Source organism: Heterodontus francisci, chromosome 16 (assembly GCF_036365525.1).
Source record: "Heterodontus francisci isolate sHetFra1 chromosome 16, sHetFra1.hap1, whole genome shotgun sequence".
Taxonomy (NCBI): Eukaryota; Metazoa; Chordata; class Chondrichthyes; order Heterodontiformes; family Heterodontidae; genus Heterodontus; species Heterodontus francisci.
The window spans coordinates 95,917,891-95,941,565 of record NC_090386.1 but is presented as its reverse complement, the minus strand read 5'-3'; the positions used below and the strand labels follow the sequence as shown (position 1 = coordinate 95,941,565).

The 23,675-nt window shown below is 45.5% G+C and overlaps 1 protein-coding gene across 5 annotated transcripts; it reads left to right on the top strand.

Annotated features, from left to right (window-relative positions):
* On the top strand, positions 1-22,753 carry LOC137378388 (neurocalcin-delta-like). 5 transcript variants are annotated; one of them, XM_068048670.1, is made up of 4 exons: positions 1-99; positions 15,332-15,730; positions 16,863-16,968; positions 18,300-22,753. In XM_068048670.1, the coding sequence occupies exons 2-4, from the start codon at positions 15,353-15,355 to the stop codon at positions 18,395-18,397; spliced, it is 582 nt and encodes a 193-aa protein (XP_067904771.1). In that variant the 5' UTR covers positions 1-99; positions 15,332-15,352; the 3' UTR covers positions 18,398-22,753. The 5 variants fall into 5 exon arrangements, with proteins under 5 accessions (XP_067904771.1, XP_067904769.1, XP_067904773.1 ...); XM_068048668.1 differs by having other exon boundaries at positions 2-193; XM_068048672.1 differs by lacking the exon at positions 1-99 and adding an exon at positions 10,042-10,147.
* The last annotated feature ends 922 nt before the right edge of the window (positions 22,754-23,675 follow it).

Genomic DNA, 23,675 nt, shown 5'->3' with positions numbered 1-23,675 from the left:
GGTCTCTGCTCTGATGTCATCCAGTTTCCTGGGGTTCCGGGGCTGTTTGCCGCGAAAGTGGCTTCAGTTTCAGCTGGAAGCGGGACGGGGAGCGGGAAGGTGAGCGGGGACAGGGAGAATCCCGCAGTGAGCAGTCAGTCTCAGTCAGTGTCTCAGTGTGTGTCTGTTCCTGGGATCCGGAGCCCAGCGCTCGGTGAGAATTATTACCCTTCAAATTCCGGTCGGAGTCGAGACTTAAAACAAGATTTTAAAAAAACATGAGACAAAAGGAACCGGGAGCGGGAAGCGTTCCAGTGTGAAAGCAAGTGTGCAAAAAGTGTTAGCAATCAGTGTGTGCAGGAATGACTGGGAATCAGCCAGAGTGTGAGCTTGGGAAGACTGATTTTTAAAAACAGTGTGTACGTGCAAACCAGCCAGGGAGAGAATTTAGCATGTAGAGGGGGTTGTGAGAGAGCCAGTGTGCAGCTGAATGCTTCCCTGACACTCAATGTGAAAGAGTGTGAGAAAATGAGGGAGCAAAAAAATGAATCAGTTAATGCAATGGAACGTTTGAGAATTAATGTGTAAATCAGTGTGAGTGTGTGAATCAGTGTGAGAACTGCAGGGTGAAAGGAGTGGGTGTACACATTGGAAAATCAGAGTATGTAAACACAGAAGTGTGAGAGAATTTGTGGGAAAGTGTCTGGATTACTCTGGGTCTGTTCCAGAAACATCCTGCGTATCTGCTCTGATCACATCCTGATTTTGCTGGGATGCAGAATTAATGTTATTTTAATGACTATTTAGGATCTGTGCAGAGCTTTCTAGGGTTAATGTTTCGGGTCAGCACTGCTGCTTTGGGTATCCGGCGTCAGTACCAGCTTATATGGGCAGTGTTTCGGGTTTTGTAAGGTAACGAGAGCTAATCATAGTGAAATAGTAACTCAGAGTTTATGAGTTCAGATTCCACTGTTGCAGCTGCTGAAATTGTACTCAACAATCTGGGAAATTGCAGTTTTCGGATCAGTGATGGGGTTTATGGTTTAGTTTTACGATCAGTGATGGAGTTTAAAGTTTACTATTAGGGTCAGTGTTTCGGGTTGGAGGAGTGGGGATGGGAGTGTGGGATGGGGAAGGGGATGCGACTTATACTTCAGAAGAGATATAAGTGAGCTGAGCACTTTCCCTGGGCTGGAATTGTTACCCTGAGTTACAGCCGTTTTACACTCTGGTGTATTCGAATATGATGCACAGGCATTCCCCTGCAGGTCTAACTCCAGGATGTACCCATGCAGGAAATTCAGGGTCTGCGAGTGTGTAACGGGCTCTTCCTGCTGACAGCAATGAGCAACAGTCAGTACCTTCTGGAGGGGAAGCTGTAAAAGAATAAACAAATTGCATTTCTATAGTGCCTTTCACAATCTCAGGACATCTCAAAGAGCTTCACAGCCAATGAAGTACTTTTGAAGTGTAGTCACTGTTGTAATGTAGGAAAAGCAACAGCTAATTTGCACACAGCAATGCAATAATGACCAGATGATCTGTTTTAGTAATGCTGGTTGAGATAAATATTGGCCCCAGGACAACTTTCAAATAGTGCTGTGGGATCTTTCACCTGAGAGGGAAGATGGGACCTTGGTTTAACATCTCATTCAAAAGATGGAACCTCCGACAGTGCAGCACTCCCTCAGTAGTGGGGTTTGAACCAGGAGATCTGATTCTCTCCTACCCACAGAGCTGCAACGGACACAAAGAATAATGAGCAGCAGAATATTGTGATACACTAAGTAACTTATAGAGATTCAACAGTTCACTTCTCACACATCAGTAGATATGTGGGACTGAGTCCCAGCAAAACCAGTAACATTGTTCGAGTGACTGCTTCAAAAAGGAGTCGCATTAATTTCTGTTTGGAAAGGTAAGTGAGGTTCCTATGCTACCAGGGTTAAAGGGAATACTGTCTCTCAGAGGCTGTAAAGTGGGGTTGAAAAATGGGGATGTAAGGGTAGATGTTGCTGGGGGGATTGGGATTTATGTATGCAGAAGTTCAGGAGATTAAACAGGTGGGGGATTCAATTACTAGGGGTCACGAGTTCAAAGTGAAAGGGGAAAAGTTTAGGGGGGATATGCATGGAAAGTTCTTTACGCAGAGAGTAGTGGGTGCCTGGAACGCGTTGCCAGTGGAGGTGGTAGACGCGGGCACGATAGCGTCTTTTAAGATGTATCTAGACAGATACATGAATGGGCAGGAAGCAAAGAGATACAGACCCTTAGAAAATAGGCGACAGGTTTGGATAGAGGATCTGGATCGGCGCAGGCTTGGAGGGCCGAAGGGCCTGTTACTGTGCTGTAATTTTCTTTGTTCTTTGTTGGTAGGGTTGATTGTACAGGAATAGGAAACGAGCAGTGTTTAATTTTTAAAAAATGCACAGGAGCTCTCCCAGCTCCAAACATCTGCATTGCAGCAAACCAAGCTGTATCGTTCAGCACATACTCTCCCTTCCCTGGTACCCCAATGTCAACAGGATATATGGTGGGAGTTTCTCCATGGGCAGATCACTAGCCCTCCCTCCTCCCCACTCAGGGCCCTTTGACACTCCTTCAGGTTTAATGTTTTCTTTCCCCATTGTCCACTTTAATAAGGGTCTTTTGCTTTTGGCATCTTCTTTCAAACCTATGCTAGTGTTATCCCATTAATTAAAGATGAAAATGCTGGAACTATCCTGCACCAGAGAAAGAATGATAGGTTTAAATTTTGGATTGAAAACACATGAGCTGAACTGCAGCTTAATCTCTCAGGTGCTGCTGGGTTTGCTTGTGTTTGTTTGGTGTGTTTTATCAGTACTTAATTAAAATTGCTTATCTAGCTGAATCTGTTTCACTAACATCTAATTTTTGCCTGCTGCAAGGCCACTGTCAAAAACCAGCTAGATTGACACCTTCAAGTCAGAGTGGTTTATCAATGTGAATCAGCCCAAGACAGCAGCATAAGCGAGGAGACGATGGTGTATATGAACCCCACTCCCCCCTCCCCCCAGTGAGGGTCAGGACTCCTAGTCCGCTGGTTTGAGTTCGCGCCAAAGTACAGTTTAACTCCAGCTTGAAGCACACATGGGCTGCTGAGGGTCCTCTGTTAAATGGATGAGAAATGATGCAACACTTAGCAGATGCACAGTGTCAGTAGCTGAGACTGCCTGATTAATTGGCCCTGTCTGTGCTGGGCTTTGTTTTGTGTTAGGGGTTAGGTAGCCTGGTGGTTTTTTTTATATTCATTCATGGGATGTGGGCGTCACTGGCCAGGCCAGCATTTATTGCCCATCCTAAACTGCCCTTGAGAAGGTGGTGGTGAGCTGCCTTCTTGAACCGATGCAGTCCATGTGGCGTAGGCACACTCCCACGTTGCTGTTAGGAAGGGAGTTCCAGGATTTTGACCCAGTGACAGTGAAGGAACGGCGATATAGTTCCAAGTCAGGATGGTGTGTGACTTGGAGGGGAACTTGCAGGTGGTGGTGTTGTTTATGCTGCTGGACTAACAACCCTGAGACTTCTTGATTCAAGTCATGGCAGGTTATGAATTTTGTTTAACAAACATGGTCATCTGTGGGTAGAAAATAACCGTGAACATCCCCAGATAGTTGTAAAAACCCAATTGGTTCACTATTGACCATCAGAGAAAGGAACTTGTCGAATCACCAGGTCTCGACAACATTTGACTCTTACGTGCTTGACCCTTGCATTTCTATAGCGCCTTTCAAAACTGCAGGGCGTCCCAGAGCACTTTACAGCCAATGAAGTACTTTCGCTTTTGTAATGTAGGAAATGCAGCAGCTAATTTGCACACAGTAATCTCCCACAAACGTCAATGGGATCATGACCACACAATCAGGATGCGGGTATCACTGGCAAGGCCAGCATTTATTGCCCATCCCTAATTGTCCTTGAACTGAGTGGTTTGCTCGGCCATTTAAGAGTTAACCACATTGCTGTGGGTCTGGAGTCACATGTAGCCCAGATCAGATAAGGACAGCAGATTTCCTTCCCTAAAGGACATTAGCAAAGCAAATGGTTTTTTTTACCACAATTGATGATAGTTTGTGGTAACATTACTGAGACTAGGTTTCAATTCCAGATTTTTTTTAACTAATTGAATTTTAAATTCCACCAGCTGCTATGGTGGGATTTAAACCTGTGCCCCAGGACATTAGGCCTGGATTACTAGTCCAGTGACATTACCGCTGTGCCACCGTCTCCCTTAGCGGTGTTGATTGAGGAATAAATATTGACCAGGACACTGGAGAGAACTTCCCTGCTCTGCTTCAAAATAATGCCATGGGATTCCTTACATACACCTGAGACAGAAGACAGGGCCTTGGCTGAAAGACAGCACCTCTGACAGTGCAGCACTCCCCCAGCATGGATTTGTGCTGAAGTCTCTGGAGTGAATCCACAACCTTCTGACTCCGAGGCGAGAATCCTAACATCACAGTGCCCTCCGGTAACGAGCTAGGAACAATAGTCTTGCCAGAGTTGCTCACATCCCAAAAACAAATAAAAAAACATAGGAAGAACAAAAAGATTCTGAAGTATGATTACTGGTGGTGTAGCTCAGTCATCTCCCTGTGTTTAGGTCTTTCACAGTCTGTCGCGATGTATCTCAACATGTTGTGCCATGTCTTGGTGTGCCACTGAGTGTCTTTGTGTGTCTCGGTGTGTTGCTGCATGCCATACCATCTCTCAGTGTGTAGTGGCATGTTCCTGTGTGCTTTCGTGTGTCCTGCCTTGTGGTGGTACTTATCGGCAGCAAGGCCAGCTTGCGGTGATGTTGTTTTGCGGTGATGCTGGTTGCAGTGGTACTGTTTACAGTGATCTGTGCAGTGATGTTGTTTGCGGTAAGGTTATTTACAGTGATGTTGTTTGCGATGTTGTTTGTGGTGGTGTTGGCTGCGGTGATGTTTGCAGTAATGCTGATTATGCTGGTGATGTTTGCGTTGATGTTGTTTATGGTGTTGTTTACAGTGTTGTTGTTTATGGTGATTTTTTTGCAGTGATGATCTTTGTAATGTTGTTTGCGATGATGATGTCTTCAGTAATGTTTGTGGTAATGTTACTTGTGGTAATTTTTGCGGTAATGTTTGTGGTGATGTTGCACATGGTAACGTTTGCAGTAATGTTGTTTACAGTGTTGATGGTTCCAGTAACGTTTGCGGTAATGTTTGCAGTAACGTTGCTTGTGATAATGTTAGCAGTAGTGTTATTTACAGTGACGTTTACAGTAATGTTGGCAGTGATGTTTGTAGTGTTGTTATTTGCAATAATGTTTACGGTGATGTTGTTTGCGGTGATGGTGCTTGCAGTATTGTTTGCGGTGATGTTGGTTATGGTGGTGTTTGCGGTGATGTTGTTTGCAGTATTGTTTGCGGTAATGGTTATGGTGATGGTGTTTGCGGTGATGTTGGTGATGGTGTTTGCGGTAATGTTGTTTGCAGTGATGGTGATGGTGATGTTGCTTGCGGTGATGTTGGTGATGGTGATGTTTGCAGTAATGTTGGTTATGGTGATGTTTGCAGTGATGGTGATGTTGTTTGCAGTGATGGTGATGGTGTTTATGGTGATGGTGTTTGCGGTGATGGTGATGGTGTTTATGGTGATGGTGTTTGCGGTGATGGTGATGGTGTTTGCGGTGTTGGTGATGGTGTTTGCGGTGTTGGTGTTTGCGGTGATGGTGATGGTGTTTGCGGTGATGTTGGTTATGGTGTTGTTTGCAGTGATGTTGGTTATGGTGATGTTTGCAGTGATGTTGGTGATGTTGTTTGCAGTGATGGTGATGTTGTTTGCAGTGATGGTGATGGTGTTTGCGGTGATGATGGTGATGGTGTTTGCGGTGATGGTGATGGTGTTTGCAGTGATGTTGGTTATGGTGTTGTTTGCAGTGATGTTGGTTATGGTGATGTTTGCAGTGATGTTGGTTATGGTGATGTTTGCAGTGATGTTGGTTATGGTGGTGTTTGCGGTGATGGTGATGGTGTTTGCGGTGATGGTGATGGTGTTTGCGGTGATGGTGATGGTGTTTGCGGTGATGTTGGTTATGGTGATGTTTGTGGTGATGATGGTGATGTTGTTTGCAGTGATGGTGTTTGCGGTGGTGATGGTGTTTGCGGTGATGTTGGTTATGGTGTTTGCAGTGATGCCGACTGCGATGTTGTTTGTGATATTGTTGTACGCAGTAAAGTTTGTGGTAATATTTGCCATGTTGTTTATGGCGATGATATTTGTGGTCCTGTTTGCAGTAATGTTTATGGTGATAATGTTTGCAGTACTGTTTGAATTAATGCTGTTTGCGTCAATATTGTTTGTGGTAACGTTTGCGTTAATGTTTACGTTGATGTTGTTTGTGGTAACGTTGTTTGCGGTTAATGTTGTTTACAGTGATGTTGCATGTAGTGCAATAATAGAAGCTGATGCACATTGTAATGGAAGATTTCCTCATTGGGGTCACAGGAGTTTTGAGTGCAGCTATCACTTCCCTCAGGAAACAGGAACTGTTGAGTGCTGTTTGTGCATCTGTTTCGATGTTTGTGGGAACTTGTACGCAAATTGGCTGCTGTGTTTCCTACGTTACAACAGTGATAACACTTAAAAAAATATTTCATTTAGAATGCTTTGGGAGCTCATGAAAGGTGCTATATAAATGCAAGTTTTTTTTAATTAGTTATATGTAAATAGATTCTTCATATATTTGTTAGAAAAATTTATCTTCTCAACCTCTAATATATTTCAAATTAAGTCATTGGAACTTTATTGTGCTCATAATGGTACAGTTAGCAATTTAACCAGCTGCTGTGGAACTGAGTTCAGGTCCACCTGAGCAGGCAGACAGGTTTACTATCTCATTTGAAACACAATACCTCCTACAATGCAGCGCTCCCTCAGTACTGACCCTCCGGCAGTGCAGCGCTCCCTCAGTACTGACCCTCCGACAGTGCGGCACTCCCTCAGTACTGACCCTCCGGCAGTGCGGCACACCCTCAGTACTGACCCTCCGGCAGTGCAGCGCTCCCTCAGTACTGACCCTCCGACAGTGCAGCGCTCCCTCAGTACTGACCCTCCGGCAGTGCGGCACTCCCTCAGTACTGACCCTCCGGCAGTGCGGCACTCCCTCAGTACTGACCCTCCGGCAGTGTGGCACTCCCTCAGTACTGACCCTCCGGCAGTGCGGCACTCCCTCAGTACTGACCCTCCGGCAGTGCGGCACTCCCTCAGTACTGACCCTCCGGCAGTGCGGCACTCCCTCAGTACTGACCCTCCAGCAGTGCAGCGCTCCCTCAGTACTGACCCTCCGGCAGTGTAGCGCTCCCTCAGTACTGACCCTCCGACAGTGCAGCGCTGCCTCAGTACTGACCCTCCGGCAGTGCGGCGCTCCCTCAGTACTGACCCTCCGGCAGTGCGGCGCTCCCTCAGTACTGACCCTCCGGCAGTGCGGCACTCCCTCAGTACTGACCCTCCGGCAGTGCGGCACTCCCTCAGTACTGACCCTCCGGCAGTGCGGCACTCCCTCAGTTCTGACCCTCCGGCAGTGCGGCACTCCCTCAGTACTGACCCTCCGGCAGTGCGGCGCTCCCTCAGTACTGACCCTCCGGCAGTGCGGCACTCCCTCAGTACTGACCCTCCGGCAGTGCGGCACTCCCTCAGTACTGACCCTCCGGCAGTGTAGCGCTCCCTCAGTACTGACCCTCTGACAGTGCTGTGCTGCGTCAGTGTTGGTACTGGGAGTGTTAACCTGGATTTTGTGCTCTGAGTCTTTGGAGTGGGTCTTGAACACATGACTTTCTTAATTCAGAGGTGAGAATGCTCCCCACTGAGCCGAGCCCAAGATTCATGCTTTTACTCACAATTATTAACAGACTGTAGAACCTTTTGCTGAATTCGTTGAACATTGATACTTGTCTCGATGGAAATAATACACTCAACAAAGCTTTGCCGAAGAAATACTGAAGGATGGGTGGGTGAAGGAGAACATTCATTGAAAGAGGAGAAGCAGGTCCTGCTTATTTTTATAATCTATAGTTTTTTAAATTTCACTTGCCTTTCTCTCCAAATTGAAGCATCCCCACCAGATTTCAAAGTTTTTGCTTTTGTAACATGATACTTCACACAGGTAACAGGAAGTTTAAAAATAATTATAATTTTAAACAAAATTATATTAATCTGTGGAAAGACAATGTATTGTCTTGTCACATCACAGGACGTGGACACACTGCACTTCTTGCTTGGGGGTCTTTATGCTCATCTATATTTGGATTGAATACACATCCCTCACTCCCTTCGCTCCACCATCGGAGGCCGTGTCTTCAGCTGCCTGGGCTACAAGCTCGACAATTCCATCCCTAAACATCTCCGCCTCTCTCTCTTCCTTTAAGATACTCCCAGCATTTGATCATTTGGCCTAATATCTCCTTCTTTGGATCAGTGTCAGTTTTTATTTGATTACGCTCCCGGTGAAACACTGTGGGATGTTTTACTACATTAAAGGCACATTGTAAATGCAAGATGCAGAAGTAGTTCTAGTATTTGTTGGGCGGCCAATGGCGGGAGAGTGGGGGGTGGGCGGTTTGGGAGCTCGCATGATGAGTTCTCCAGGAATACGTCCCACCGGAGTTGGCAACCCAAGGTCAGATTTACCGTGGCTAATCAAAATTCAAATAGCTGCTGATGATAGCAGACTTTGCACAGAGCTATCATAGTTAATCAAACGTGAACATATGGGAGAGATGACAGCAGCCAGTTGCTGTGTAAAAGAGAATAGGTGATTATCTATCCTACATTAGTTCATCAAACTGTGCAAATATGAACAAATCGATATGACTGTCATTAGCTGAAATTTCAATATGTTTCTATCTTCCTGTAGTCCCTTGTTTTTAAACTGAGGTTTGCTGATATTTAAAGCTGCCCTCCCTAGTTTTATTTCAACATAATTGCCTGTTATTTTTGCCATTGTTCTGGACTCCCAGACACTTGTCTGGTTACTGGTAGCTCTGTGTCAAAGGCAAGTATTCAGTCCCTTCCTGCAGTACTGCAACTCCCAGTCCTGTTAACTCACCGTACAAGCCCCGGCCCAAATATTACTTACACAGAGTGGGGGCAGGGAATTTAAAGCCCCCACTCCCCCTCCCACCTGGCTGACAACCCTGTGGGTGGGCAGTTAAAATAGAGACGGCCAATTTACCTTCCAGCCCTCATCTAGCTAGCTTCAATTTTTAGATTTCAAACAGTAAGGACACTTGTGCCCAAACCTCAGGATTTCCCAAAGCACTTTCCAGCCAATGAAGAACGTTTAAAGTGTAATCACTGTTGTAACGTAGGAAACACAGCAGCCAATTTGTGCACAGCAAGATCCCACAAACTGGAATGTGATAATGACCGGATAGTATGTTTTAGTGCTGTTGGTTGAGGGATAAATCTTGACGAGAACATCGGGCAAAACTCCCCTGCTCTTCTGCGGAATAGTGGCAATGGGATCTTTTATATCCACCTGAGAGGGCAGACAGCACGTTGGTTCAGCATCTGATCTGAAAGATGGAACCTCTGACAGTGCAGCACTCCTTCAGCGTTGCACTAATATTGTCAGCCTGGATTATGTGCTCAGCTGGCTGGAGTGGGATTTGAACCCACATACCTTCTGTTTTAACGGTGAAAATGCTACCATTTGAGTCACGGCCAACAGCAAGGCAGGTTGCTAGCTGTGGAAGTGACTATAGTGGAGGAAGCAGGGTGGGGAGGGAGTAGCTCTGATTCAGTGCAGAGTGCATTTTATTTCTGTGCATGCCTGTAACGTGTTAGTGATGGTCTGTGAATGAGCTACTAAAACTTCACCTTGTGGGTTTTTGGATGTTCTAGATTTCTCCATGCAGCTGTACCTAGCTTCCTGTCAGCCTGATTGCAGAGCTCCACAAATAGGCAGCTCGGATGTGGTCGCAGAAGCACAGCATTGAGCTTTGTGCCTTCCACACTCTGCTGTGTGCTCTGCACAGAAACAGAAAAAGAAAATTACTTCAGACGGTGAGGAAGGTTAGCAGTGCCAAGAATCACCAAAGCAGCTCCTCGTAATATCTAAAGTCAACAGTAAAATTTTCAATGAATATAACTGGTGGAAGATTGAACCAGGCAAGAGGTAATGTTAATGTGTTTAACCCACGGACTCTCTATCTGCAGACTGCTTCCAGTAACAGTGGCTTACTAATCCAGAGGTCTAGGTTGATGCTGGGGGACATGGGTTCAAATCCCACCACCACAGCAGCTGGTAGAATTTAAATTAATAAAAATCTGGAGTTGAAAGCTACTCTCAGTAATGATGAAGGAAATCTGCTGTCATTACCTGGTCTGGCCTACATGTAACTCCAGACTACACAGCAATGTGGTTGACTCTGAAATGGCATAGCCAGCTACTCAGTTGATGGGCAACAAATGATGGCCTTGCCAGCAATGCCTACATCCCAGGAACAAATAATAAAAAAAAAATGCTGGCTTAGGCATGACGGTAACCAATCAGGTTTCAATTGGTGTTAAACCAAGACACCTGACTTCTTTACTCCTGCTGGGCATTTCTGCACATGCACAGTGTGAACCCAGAATTCATACAAATTAGGAGCAGGCCACTCGGCCCCTCAAGTCTGCTCTGGCATTCCATAAGATCATGGCTGAACTGATTGTAACCTTGACTCCATATTCCTGATAACCTTTCGCTCCCTTGCTTATCAAGAATCTAGCTACCCCTGCCTTAAAAATATTCAAAGACTCTGCTTCCACTGCCTTTTGTGAGTTCCAAAAACTCACTACCGTCTGAGAGAAAAAAATTCTCCTCATCTCTGTCTTAAATGGGTGACCCCTAGTGAATGGTCTCCTTCTGTGCAGTAATTTTTCTGTGGTTTCTATCCTTTCCACATCCACCCTGTCAAGACCCCTCAGGAACTTACATGTTTCAATCAAGTCACCTCTTAGTCTTCTAAACTCCAGTGGATGCAAGCCTAGCCTGTCCAACCTTTACTCATAAGACAACCTGCCCATTCCAGGTATTAGTCTTGTAAACCTTCTCTAAACAGCTTCCAACGCATTTACATCCTTCCTTAAATAAGGAGACCAGTACTGTACACAGTACTCCAGATGTGGTCTCACCAATGCCCTGTATAACTGAAGCATAACCTCTCTACTTTTGTATTCAATTCCCCTCGCAATAAACAATAACATTCAATGAGCTTTCCGAGTTACTTGCTGAACCTGCTAACCTTTTGCGATTCATGCAATAGGACACCCAGATCCCTCTGCATCTCAAAGGTCTGCAATCTCTCACCATTTCGATAATATGCTTTTTAATTCGTCCTGCCAAAATGGACAACTTTACATTTTCCCACATTATACTCAATTTGCCAGATCTTTGCCCACTCTCTTAACCTATCTCTATCCCTTTGTAGCCTCCTTATGTCCTCTGCACAACTTACTTTCCTACCTATCTTTGTGTCATCAGCAAATTTAGCAACCTTACCTTCAGTCCCTTCATCCAAGTCATTTATATAAATTGTAAAAAATTGAGGCCCCAGCACTGATCCCTGTGGCACACCACTCGTTACATCTTGCCAACCAGAAAATGACCCATTTATACCTACTCTCTGTTTCCTGTTAGCTAGCCAATCTTCTATCCATGATGTTACCCCTTATACCATGAGCTTTTATTTTCTGCAATAACCTTTGCTGTGGCACCTTATCAAATGCCTTCTGGAAATCTAAGTACAATACATCCACCGGTTCCCCTTTATCCACAGCGCATGTCACTTCTTCAAAGAGCTCCAATAAATTGGTTAAAGATGATTTCCCTTTCACAAAACCATGTTGACTCTGCCTGATTACCTTGATTTTTTTCTAAATGCCCTGCTATAACGTATTTAATAATAGCTTCTAAAATTTTCCCTAAGACAGATGTTAAGCTCACTGGCCTGTAGTTTCCTGCTTTCTGTCCCCCCACCTTTTTGAATAAAGGAGTTACATTTGCTGCTGTTCGGTGCCTGTTAACAGTTCTGACTTGCTGACGACTGGTACATGTACAGCCCGCTAAGGATCCCAGGTTCTATTCTCCGCTTTGTGTTAACTGTGGGTTCATGTGGGTAAGGATTGACTGGGGTGAGAAGTGGAGACACTGGTGGCCACCATCCATTTTCGCTCGAATGTACGGTGCTGTTAGAATCATCTCTAGACCCAACACTGACCCCTTCCCACTTCAACTGTAGTCTTGTTTGTTTCTTTATTTGTCCTCAGAATGTGGGCAATGCAGAGCCACATTTGATATAACTGACAGTGACTCACTGGAGCACTTCAGGGTGTCAGTGAAAATTCAACCAGACTGGGTAAAGACAGCAGGTTTCCTTCACCTAAACGCCATTATGAGGCAGTTGGTGTTTTGTTAAAACACCCCAACAGCTTCATGGTCAACTTTATTGTCATTTCAGATTATTTAAGTCGAATTCAAGTTCTCAAACACCACCGTGCGATTTGAACCAGTAACATAACCACAACACTGTCTTACCCAGTAGGTAGACACCAGATTTTACCAAATTCACTTTCACAATTTGTCATGGTGGGATTTGTACTCATGAAACAAACATCCATTGGCCTTGGAGGGTGGGCAGCACAGATTCACTGGGATGACATAGGGATTTAAGGGTGAAATCATGAGGACAGGTTGCTTAAACTTGGCTTGTATCCCTCTGAGTTTAAAAGGTTAAGGGGTGATCCAATCAAGGTGTGTAAAATGATAAAGTCATTCGATAGGTTAGATAGAGAGAAAGGATTTCCTCTGATAGGAGAATTGAGAACAAGGGGACACAATCTTAAAATCAGAGCCAGGCTGTTAAGGGGTGAAATGAGGAAAGACTTTTTCACACAAAGGGGAGTAAACATCTGGAACTTCTCTGCCTCCAAAGGCTGTGGACCCAGGGGGTCAATTAGAACTTTAAAGACAGATTGTTAAAATGTTGTTGGGTCAGGATATCAAAGGATATGTAACTAAAGCAGATAAATGGAATTGAGATACCGAGCATCCATAATCTAATTGAATGGCAGAACAGTCTCGATGGGCTGAATGGCCTGTTTCCATTCCTATTATCAATAACCTCTGAGTTGCGAGTGACTGGGGAGCGGTCCCAGAGCGGGAGTGACTGGGGAGCAGTCCCAGAGCGGGTGATGGGGAACAATCCCAGAGTGGGAGAGACCAGGGAGCAGTCCCAGAGCGGGAGTGATTGGGGAGCAGTCCCAGAGCGGGAGTGACCGGGGAGCAGTCCCAGAGCGGGAGTGATTGGGGAGCAGTCCCAGAGCGGGAGTGATTGGGGAGCAGTCCCAGAGCGGGAGTGATTGGGGTGCAGTCCCAGAGCGGGAGTGATTGGGGTGCAGTCCCAGAGCGGGAGTGATTGGGGTGCAGTCCCAGAGCGGGAGTGATTGGGGTGCAGTCCCAGAGCGGGAGTGATTGGGGTGCAGTCCCAGAGCGGGAGTGATTGGGGTGCAGTCCCAGAGCGGGAGTGATTGGGGTGCAGTCCCAGAGCGGGAGTGATTGGGGTGCAGTCCCAGAGCGGGAGTGATTGGGGTGCAGTCCCAGAGCGGGAGTGATTGGGGTGCAGTCCCAGAGCGGGAGTGATTGGGGTGCAGTTCCAGAGCGGGAGTGATTGGGGTGCAGTCCCAGAGCGGGAGTGATTGGGGTGCAGTCCCAGAGCGGGAGTGATTGGGGTGCAGTCCCAGAGCGGGAGTGATTGGGGAGCAGTCCCAGAGCGGGAGTGATTGGGGAGCAGTCCCGGAGCGGAAGTGACCGGGGAGCAATCCCGGAGCGGGAGTGATTGGGATGCAGTCCCGGAGCGGGAGTGATTGGGATGCAGTCCCGGAGCGGGAGTGATTGGGATGCAGTCCCGGAGCGGGAGTGATTGGGATGCAGTCCCGGAGCGGGAGTGATTGGGATGCAGTCCCGGAGCGGGAGTGATTGGGGTGCAGTCCCAGAGCGGGAGTGATTGGTGAGCAATCCCAGAGCGGGAGTGACTAGGAAGCAGTCCTGGAGCGGGAGTGATTGAGAAGCAATCCTGGAGCGGGAGTGATTGGGAAGCAGTCCTGGAGCAGGAGTGATTGAGAAGCAATCCTGGAGCGGGAGTGATTGGGGAGCAGTCCCAGAGCAGGAGTGATTGAGAAGCAATCCTGGAGCGGGAGTGATTGGGAAGCACTTCCATCTTGTCAGTTCCTGGTACAGCAGGAAGTTGGAACAAATTGATCCAAGTAACCGAAACTATGTTTTCACCTTCAGCGATTGGACAGTAATCTGGTGACACAGATCACCTTCCCACCATATATCTTCTCTTCTGCAGCCTCACACATTATTTACTTTCAAATAGTTATAGAAACTGGCTGGATGGGAGCCATGGATTCTGTTCTGTTATTGATGCCACTTCCTGGTTCAGTCACAATAGAGTCTCTGTAAAAGAGGAAGTTAGTGAACTCTTCCATTTTCTTTATTCGTTTTGCCTTCTCCCAGAGGCAGGAGCTTCCTGAATCCCGTATTCTGTTTGGGAAAGGTAGGGAAAGTTGGTGAGGGTAGGTTTTTTATCATCACTATTTTAATATTTTGTGTTTAAAAGATGTCAGGAAAGTATAACCCTCAATCAACAGCACTGAAACTGATTATCTGGTTGTTGTAGTTTCTGGGATCGTGCTTGCCATCCTTCCATCTATGAAAGCTGATGGACACACAGCAAACAATCCATTTAGGTGGGATGTCTTCTCTTGGTGCACCTTTGCTGATGTCTGTGAAGGCCAATCCTTGAGAGGCAGGTTCTGCCACAACTGCCGCACGTGAAGCTGCCAAGTGACACCATGAATTGTTGTTTCTGATGTTGGTGCCTGTTGCCAAGCTGCTGTAGCCACTGGTCATCGTGGTAGTGCACACCAGTCCACAGGATGTGTTGCCATTTCCCTCTTTCGCCAGCTTGTGACTCCCAAGTGTGATAGTCAACATTTAGGGTCTTCACGTCACGCTTGCAAGCATCCTTGAAGCGGAGCTTTGGGTGCCCCACTGGTCGTCTGGCCCTGGCAACCTCACCATACAGAAGGTCCTTGGGTATGTGACCATCTTCCATCCTGCAATCTTAACTGTGCGCAAATTGGCTGCTGCGTTTCCTGCACTTCAACAGTGACTACGCTTCACTGGGGCATCCTGAAGTCATGAAAGGAGCACGTTCTTGCTAAAATGTCAGTAAGCCCACTCTAGGAGTAATGCACTCTGTGAAGCAATTTTGACAAGGCAACATTGCTACTCTATCCCTTCCTATTGCAGATACGTTGTGGGGCGGTGAGAATGGGGAAACAGAACAGCAAGCTACGTCCCGAGGTGCTGCAGGATTTACGGGAAAACACGGAGTTCACTGAGAATGAGATTCAGGATTGGTACAAGGGATTTGTGAAGGACTGCCCCAGCGGCTACCTGACGATGGACGAGTTCAAAAAGCTCTACGGCAACTTCTTTCCCTACGGCGATGCCTCCAAGTTTGCGGAGCACGTTTTCCGTACCTTTGACACCAATGGAGACGGCACGATAGACTTCCGCGAGTTCATCATCGCACTGAGTGTGACTTCCAGAGGGGGCTTGGAGCAGAAGCTGAAGTGGGCGTTTAACATGTATGATGTTGACGGGAATGGTTATATCAGCAAATCTGAGATGTTGGAGATTGTCCAGGTATGGGATTCCCCATCAGAGAAAAGGGGAATTTCTTTATCTGGATCTCCCCCACCCTTTGCTGTTTCCTTCAGTTTTTTTCCTGTCCTGCCTCTCTTTTTGGAATAGCTGAGATTCTAGACGAAAATTCCTCCCTTTTTCCTAAGTCAGTGCCAAGCAGGAGCAGGGAGGAGGTAGATCACGGCTTGGATTCGCTATATTGATGTAGAACTTTTAACCAGTGGTAGAAGGATCGGTAACCAGGGGACACAGATTTAAGACAACTGGCAAAAAGAAAAGCCAGAGGGCGAGACAAAGAGAAATTATTTTCACACAGTGAGTTGTGATCTGGATTGTGTTGCCTGAAAGGGTGGTGGAAGCAGAATTGGATAAATGTTTGAAGGGTAAAACTTTGCAGGGCTGTGGAGGGAGGAACGGGAGGAGTTGGAATGAGCCGAATGGCCTCTCCTGTACTATGTCATTCTATGATGATTTTTTAAAAAGCAATAACCTCAATATCTATTATACAATAACTTGCCCATCATGAGACTCAGAAATTAAGTGGATTTTTATTTTCTCTGCACTGCATTATTGCGTGTATCTTTATACGACCACTTCCCCAAAACCGCCTCCGCAGTGTCTCACTAATTAGCCCTTTAACTCTACCAAGAGGCACAGTTCCATCTGATTTAGAATCGATTTACTTTGAGGCCAGACACGGTTTTTGAAAAGTGGTTTATTTCATTAAGTACGACTCTCCAAACGCTATCCTGTCTTCTCTTGTCCCGCGTGTTGGCCAATGGGAGGCAGACTCTCATGGCGGAGCACCTGTTCCCGCAGAGTTGTATTAAGAAGTCTTGGGCATGGGTTGGCACTGGGTCAGTTGTGGGTGCAGGACAACTCTGGGTGCCCTAACCAATTGGGCGTGCTCTGATCTCCAGAATCAACGAGGCACACTCCATATTGGACCCTTTGGTGCTAGAAAATTGGGCACCGTTTGATCTGATTTCTGGACCACTGCCTTCAAAAAATAAAAATAATAACCCTCTCGGTGCTTTGAACAGGAGCATGCACAGAACTCTGCCTCTCCAGTCAGACGAGTGTTTTCAAACTGAGGGGATCTTTAGTACTGATGTTTGTTCTCCTCGGACAGGCTATCTACAAGATGGTTTCATCAGTGATGAAGTTGTCCGAGGATGAAGCTACTCCGGAGAAAAGAACAGAAAAAATCTTCCGTCAGATGGACACCAACGCAGATGGTAAGTGGAAATGCAGTCAACGAGCTGTTCTTTACTCTTGTCATTTAAGATGAAGTAATCATAGAATGATACAGCACAGAAGGAGGCCATTCAGCCCATCATGCCTGTGCTGATTCTTTGAGAGAGCTATCCAATTAATCCCACTCCTCTGCTCTTTTTTCAAGTATTGATCCAATTTCCTTTTGAAAGTTACAATTGAATCTGTTTCTACCGCCCTTTCAGGCAGCACATTCCAGATCACAACAACCCACTGCGTAAAAATAACAATTCTGCTCATCTCCCCTCCGATCTTTCTGCCAATTACATTAAATCTGTGTCCACTCCTGCCAATGGAAAAATGTTTTCCTCCTTAATTACTTTATTATTTGTTGGGAATTCTTCACTCAAAGAGTAATAAAGTTGTGAAATAAGTTACCAGGGAAGGATTTTGGAGCAGATTTTGGGAAGAACTTTGGAATATTGGGCTCAAAGGGTGGTCAAGCAACACCTCAATTTTAAAATTCTTATCCTTGTTTTCAAATTTCTCCATGACCCTATCTCTGTAATCTCCTCCAACCCCACAACCCTCTGAGATCTCTGCGCTCCTCTAATTCAGGCCTCTTGAGCATCCCCGATTTTAATCACTCCACCATTGGTGGTTGCACCTTCAGCTGCCTGGGCCTAAACTCTGGAATTTCTTCCCTAAACACCTCCGCGTCTCTACCTCTCTTTCCTCCTTTAAGATTCTCCTTAAAACCTACTTCTTTGACCAACCGCCCTAATATCACCTTACGTAGCTCGGTGTCTAATTTTGCATTATAACATTTCGTAAAGTACCTTGGGACATTTTATTACATTAAAGGTGCTATATAAATATAAGTTTTATCAAGTATGTTTCTGGAGAGAGGCGGGTAGGTGAAGGCTAATCTATCAGAAAGAGTCAAGCATGTTGGAAGGATCATGGTTTTTTTTTTTAAGAGATACAGCACTGAAACAGGCCCTTCGGCCCACCGAGTCTGTGCCAACCATCAACCACCCATTTATACTAATCCTACATTAATCCCATCACCTTCCCTCAATTCCCCTACCACCTACCTATACTAGGGGCAATTTACAATGGCCAATTTACCTATCAACCTACAAGTCTTTGGCTGTGGGAGGAAACCGGAGCACCCGGCGAAAACCCACGCGGTCACAGGGAGAACTTGCAAACTCCGCACAGGCAGTACCCAGAATCGAACCCGGGTCGCTGGAGATATGAGCCTGCGGTGCTAACCACTGCGCCACTGTGCCGCCTGTTTCTCCCTGGTCCTGAAAACCTCATTCTTAACTATCTATTATTGGATTTCTAGGCAGACTTTCTCTAGAAGAGTTCATCAATGGAGCAAAAAAAGACCCATCCATCGTTCGCCTCTTGCAATGTGACCCCAGCACCGCAGGCCAGTTCTGAGACACTGTCCGGCGGAACAGATTCGGTTACTCCCACCGTTCCTGTCAATGGCAACCCAAGAGTGGACCGGCAAAGACACTGGTGGAAAATAAATTCATGCTCAGGCAAACAGAACACTGGCATCTGCCAAAACTGAGCATCCTTCCATGAGATGAAGAAACTGCATGAAGAAACAGATCGTGACATAGTACAGTAAATGAGTTCTAGATGTGTAAATGTGCCAAATTAAGCGGAGCTGAGCTGGTCAACCAACATAAACACCGTCTCATCTTTATTTGGGTGATGCGCTGTTCTGGATAATAGTGTAACTAGACAACAGAGCAGAAGAAAGTGTGTTTTATTAGATTTGTCTGGTCCATTGTTTGCTTTTCACAGATGAAATGTGTCATTTTATTTTAACTGCACTGATTTCTAATTTGTACTTGATGAAACCAGGGAGAATGAGGACCAAACTCTGGTGGGTCAATGTTTACATTTATGTATCAAGGGCATGAAAAAGCCATCAGGTTCATACATGCTTCTTCCATCTTTGGCCTATTCCATATCCATGTACCAACTCTCCCTCGTCCTCTCTCCTACCCCATACTATAGGAAAGTTATGGCACAGAAGGAGACCTTCAGCCCATACCTCCAAGGAACAGCCAATGAACTTATTGCCAGTTCAGTGGATCCTGTGAAACATTTCCTCCATTTGCGACCACAAAGCCCCAAACCCATAATTATCCCCCAAAATGATTCACTCCTACCCTTCCATGTCATGTGTTTACCCCTTTCTCCATCTGTCACCTTCCTGATGGACTGCAAAGAATCCCTCTTTGCTCTGGAATGCTCCTCTACACCTTCTGAGATAAGTAAAACTGCAACAGCTGCAGCCTCACCTCCCCCATTGCCCAGGTTACATGGTTGGCCCCTAGATCTATCTTTCTCCACCACCTCAAACTCACTATCCACTGTAATGATGTCTCTGTCTTTAACAATCTTAAATTTATGGACCAGGTCCATGCTAAGCCTCTCCTGTTTGTACAAATTAACATCAAGGGTATCTCCATAACTCAGTGTTATCAGGCAGTCACTCGAGCTTCTCTGCACTTTCTCCAAAGTAACAACATCTTTCCTGACTTGGCCCAAGATATTCAAATTGTGTCTTACCTTCTATGGCCTAATTATTATGTTCTCATTTCAGGACCCTGTCTGCCTTGACTTTGGCATCCTGAAATTAATGCTACTTTCCGACATCTTGTCCACCTCAGAGGGTAAATTCACTGGTCTACGGTTCCTGGATTTGAACTAAGGGACCGCATGTATTTTCCGACAGGCATTTGATACTACCCAACTTCTCAGTGAGCTTTTCAAACCATCTGCCACAGCAATCACACCAAACGTCCGCCATTTCTTCCAAGTCCTCACCTCTTTTTCTATACCTTGACCTACCATGTTGCCCCACTTGAGAAAAGCAAAGAGTCTCTCTGGGTCTTAGTCCAATCTGCTGGACAAGGGGCAGATCCAACATCCTGCAGTTGAACACAAATACAGAGTATTTCTGTCATGCCTTTATGATGATTTATAACAGTCCTCTAGTCATTGTAATGATCCAATCAGTTTTCCTGACTCCTAATATAAATGCATCAGGTTGAATTTCAGGGGTGAGGGTCTCCCATTCATTCACCAGAAGAGCCTTTGAAACTCCACTAAAACACCATTTAACCCCAAAATGCTTTCCTATTGTCCACAAGTCTCTTCACTAGAATCATTGTAGACCACATGTCCAAAAATGGCCATTTTTTAAATTTGCTAATTAAAAATGCAATTAGCCACATCTGGATTACTAATCGGCCACATCTGGTTAGTGTATAATGTATTGGTCAGCACTGTCTGAAGTCAATGCAGACTACCTTTTGCACCTTATTCTCTCTATAGGGCTATTACTGCATTTATAACTTCCATTATGCTTAGCCTTTGATGCCAGTTGCCAAAGTCAGTTCTCATGTCGCCATTGTGCCTTTCTTCTATTCTATACTCTGCCCCTTCCCTTCATTCAGATTGTCTTAGAATACGTTGAGTGAGGCCAGGGATAATACAGACTTGAGTTTACTACATGTATAAGAAACAGGCATACCATTGTGCTAAACAAAGATGTTTATCTCCCTTCAAAATGTCTCGGGAAGCCCCAAAAGATATAAAGTGTCATCCGTGATTATGGTTATCTTCTCAAATTCCCAGTCTCATAACGAAGTATCACTGATGGTTTCCTTGCTTTTTAACCCCTATTGTGTCTGAATGAACATTCCTGTGGGTGTTCTAATAACTAGTTACTTTTATCTTCAGAGCCTATAGAATGTTTCGTCAAACTTTGAAGTCCAATTGCTTCAATGCACATCCTCCAAACAGAGGGACACCTGGTGTTCATCTAACAAAATGCAAGTGCCATACATAATCATCCCCAGTGCCAGTGACAGCCACCACTCATGCTCCTAATGCTCAGGTTGTTGGTTTCAGTCTGCCTTGTGCTGCTCCTCTTTATTCTAAGGTCAGTCACTGAGACTCAGTTAATTCCGTCCTGCACTGCAACACAAGAATTGTCCAGCAAAAATAGGATTTAGCTCTCTCACTGCAGTAGCAGATAGGGTCGCCAACTCTGGTTGGACATACTCCTGGATGTGACATCCTGCCTCCAACCGCTCTGCCTCTCCACCTCCCCCCACTCTCCCGTCATTGGTCACCTTTCATGTCTATCCTCGCTGTGCCCCGGCCAATCAGAAAGCCAATACACTCTTCATTACCTGATTAGATAATTCCTGACTGCCAGACAAGCAGCTTTTTGGCCCCAATGTCCATTATTTTTGTGATTAGTGAAGCCAATTTTCCAAAGAACAGTTCAAAAAATTATCTTTTAATGCCCTGGTGCTTTTTCTCCTGGATGTGTTGCTTGCAGCAGTGTCCTGGAGATTAATATTTAATTGCTAGAGACTCCAGGGCAATCCTGGAGGGTTGGCAACTCGAGTCACTATCCCACCTCTGAGTTCATTGTTTTAAATGTTTATTCTGTGCTTTGAATTAAAAAATGTTCTGAAGTTTACCTGATCCTACATTACAATCAGAATGAGGAACTACTTTTGCAGACTATGTCTATGAAAGATGAGTGAATAAAGCTTTGAAAACGGAATAGGTATGCAAGGGCCAATCTTCACCCAGAACAGAAAGCAAAATACTGCGGATGCTGGAAATCTGAAATAAAGAGGAAGTGCTGGAAACACTCAGCAGGTCAGGCAGCAGCTGTGGGAACAGGAAGGTAGGGTTAACCATTCAGGATCATGACCCTTTGTCAAAACTCCAGATCTCAAACGTTATCTGAAATATCAGCCAGTGTCCGCAGCAATGCTCCTGTTAAGCTGCACGGGTCGGAGCACTAATCTTGTCCTGTGATAAATATTGCATGTGCGCGGCCCTGCAAACATACTTAAAGGGATCATGCACTGTAAAAACTGGCCACACACAACAAAATTTTAAAGGGAACAAGGGTCCAATCCCCTGATTTAGTAACATTCTGCAGGGACGCGAGTGTGTGGGGGTGTTGAGCATGGGGAAATGCCCTTGTCCATAATTCCCTACACCGTCAACAATCTTGATAACACACATGGCCACTTGGACATGGTGCCGTGTCCCATAGAATTGAAGCAAGACTAAATGTTGGGGGGAGGAGGGAAGGAAATTGAGTAGAATGGAGGAGTTCTGAAAGTTTCCATTAAACCTTATGGCAGCACTGGTTTTATTAGAATCTGAGTTTACTTTAAATCCTGCAGTTCTGAGCTGCCTGGAGTTCCACCACGATTATGCTAAAGTCCTGGCCTGTAAACAGAGCAAGACCAAACAGATGAAGGGTGTGTCACTGTGTAAGTACATGGTTTCCGTGCAGCACCACACACCACGCCACATTATACCACCCCATTCCTAGATACATCACACTGGGGCTGATGGACAGATGGTCTAAGACTGTTCTGGAAGGTGGTCCAGTCGACAAGTAGTCCTGGGTAAAGGCAGTGGGCTTATATTGTTCAACCATTTACCACAAGATAAAATGTTTCGGCTGAGTTCCTGTTGTGGAATTTCCAGTGTGTCTGGTTTACCTCAGGCTTATGGAGGGAAAAGAATGGATCAGCTATTTAAAGTTTAACAGTACTCATTAATATTTAATTTGCAATTTTTTTTCGATATTTGTGTGAGTTGTTTAATTTGTTTGTTCTCAAGCTGGTTCAGCACTCTATCATGGAGTCAGTGATCCTCTTAAATGTCATAAAGGGATAGTAATGTTTATTTGCCTTGATCAGAGTAAAAATTAAAACTGTATAAATCACCTAACCAGCCACTTCTTGGGATTCTTTTCTTCATAAAGTGTTTTTTTTAATTCATTCCAGGGTGTGACTGTCACTGGCAATGCTGGCATTTATTGCCCATCCCTAATTGCCCCTTGTAAAGGTGATGGTGAACCACCTTCTTGAACCACGTCCAGGATTTTGACCCAGTGACAGTGAAGGAACGGTGATATAGTTCCAAGTCAGGATGATGTGTGACTTGGAGGGGAACTTGCAGGTGGTGGTGTTCCCATGCATCAGCTGCCCTTTTCTTTCAAGATGGTAGAGGTCGTGCATTTGGAAGGTGCTGTCAAAGGTGCCTTAGTGAGTTGCTGCAATGCATATTGTATATGGTACACACTGCTGCCAGTGCGCTGGTGGTGGAGAGAATAAATGTTTAAGTTAGTGGTTGGGATGCTGATCAAGTGGGGTGCTTTGTCCTGGATGGTGTCAAGCTTCTTGGGTGCTGTTGTGGCTGCACTCGTCCAGGCAAATGGAGAGTATTCCATCACACTTGTCCTTTGTAGATGGTGCACAGGCTTTGGGGAGTCAGGAGGTGAATTGCTTACTGCAGAATTCCCAGCCTTTGACCTGCTCTTGTAGCCACAGTATTTATGTGGCTGGTCCAGTTAAGTTTCTGGTCAACAGTATCCTCCAGGATGTTGATGGTAGGCGAATGGTCAAGGGTTAGAGTCTCTCTTGTTGGGGACCATCTTTGCCTGGCACTTGTGTTGCATGTATATTACTTGCCACTTATTAACCCAAGCCTGAATGTTGTCCAGGTCTTGCTACATGTGGACACGGGCTGATTCAGTATCTGAGCAGTCTCGAATGGTACTGAACTTTTGGGCCTTCTTGTGCTGTAAATCAATCATTGTACCGTGAAATAACAGACGTGTTTATGTAACGTCACGAGTTCTCTGAGATTA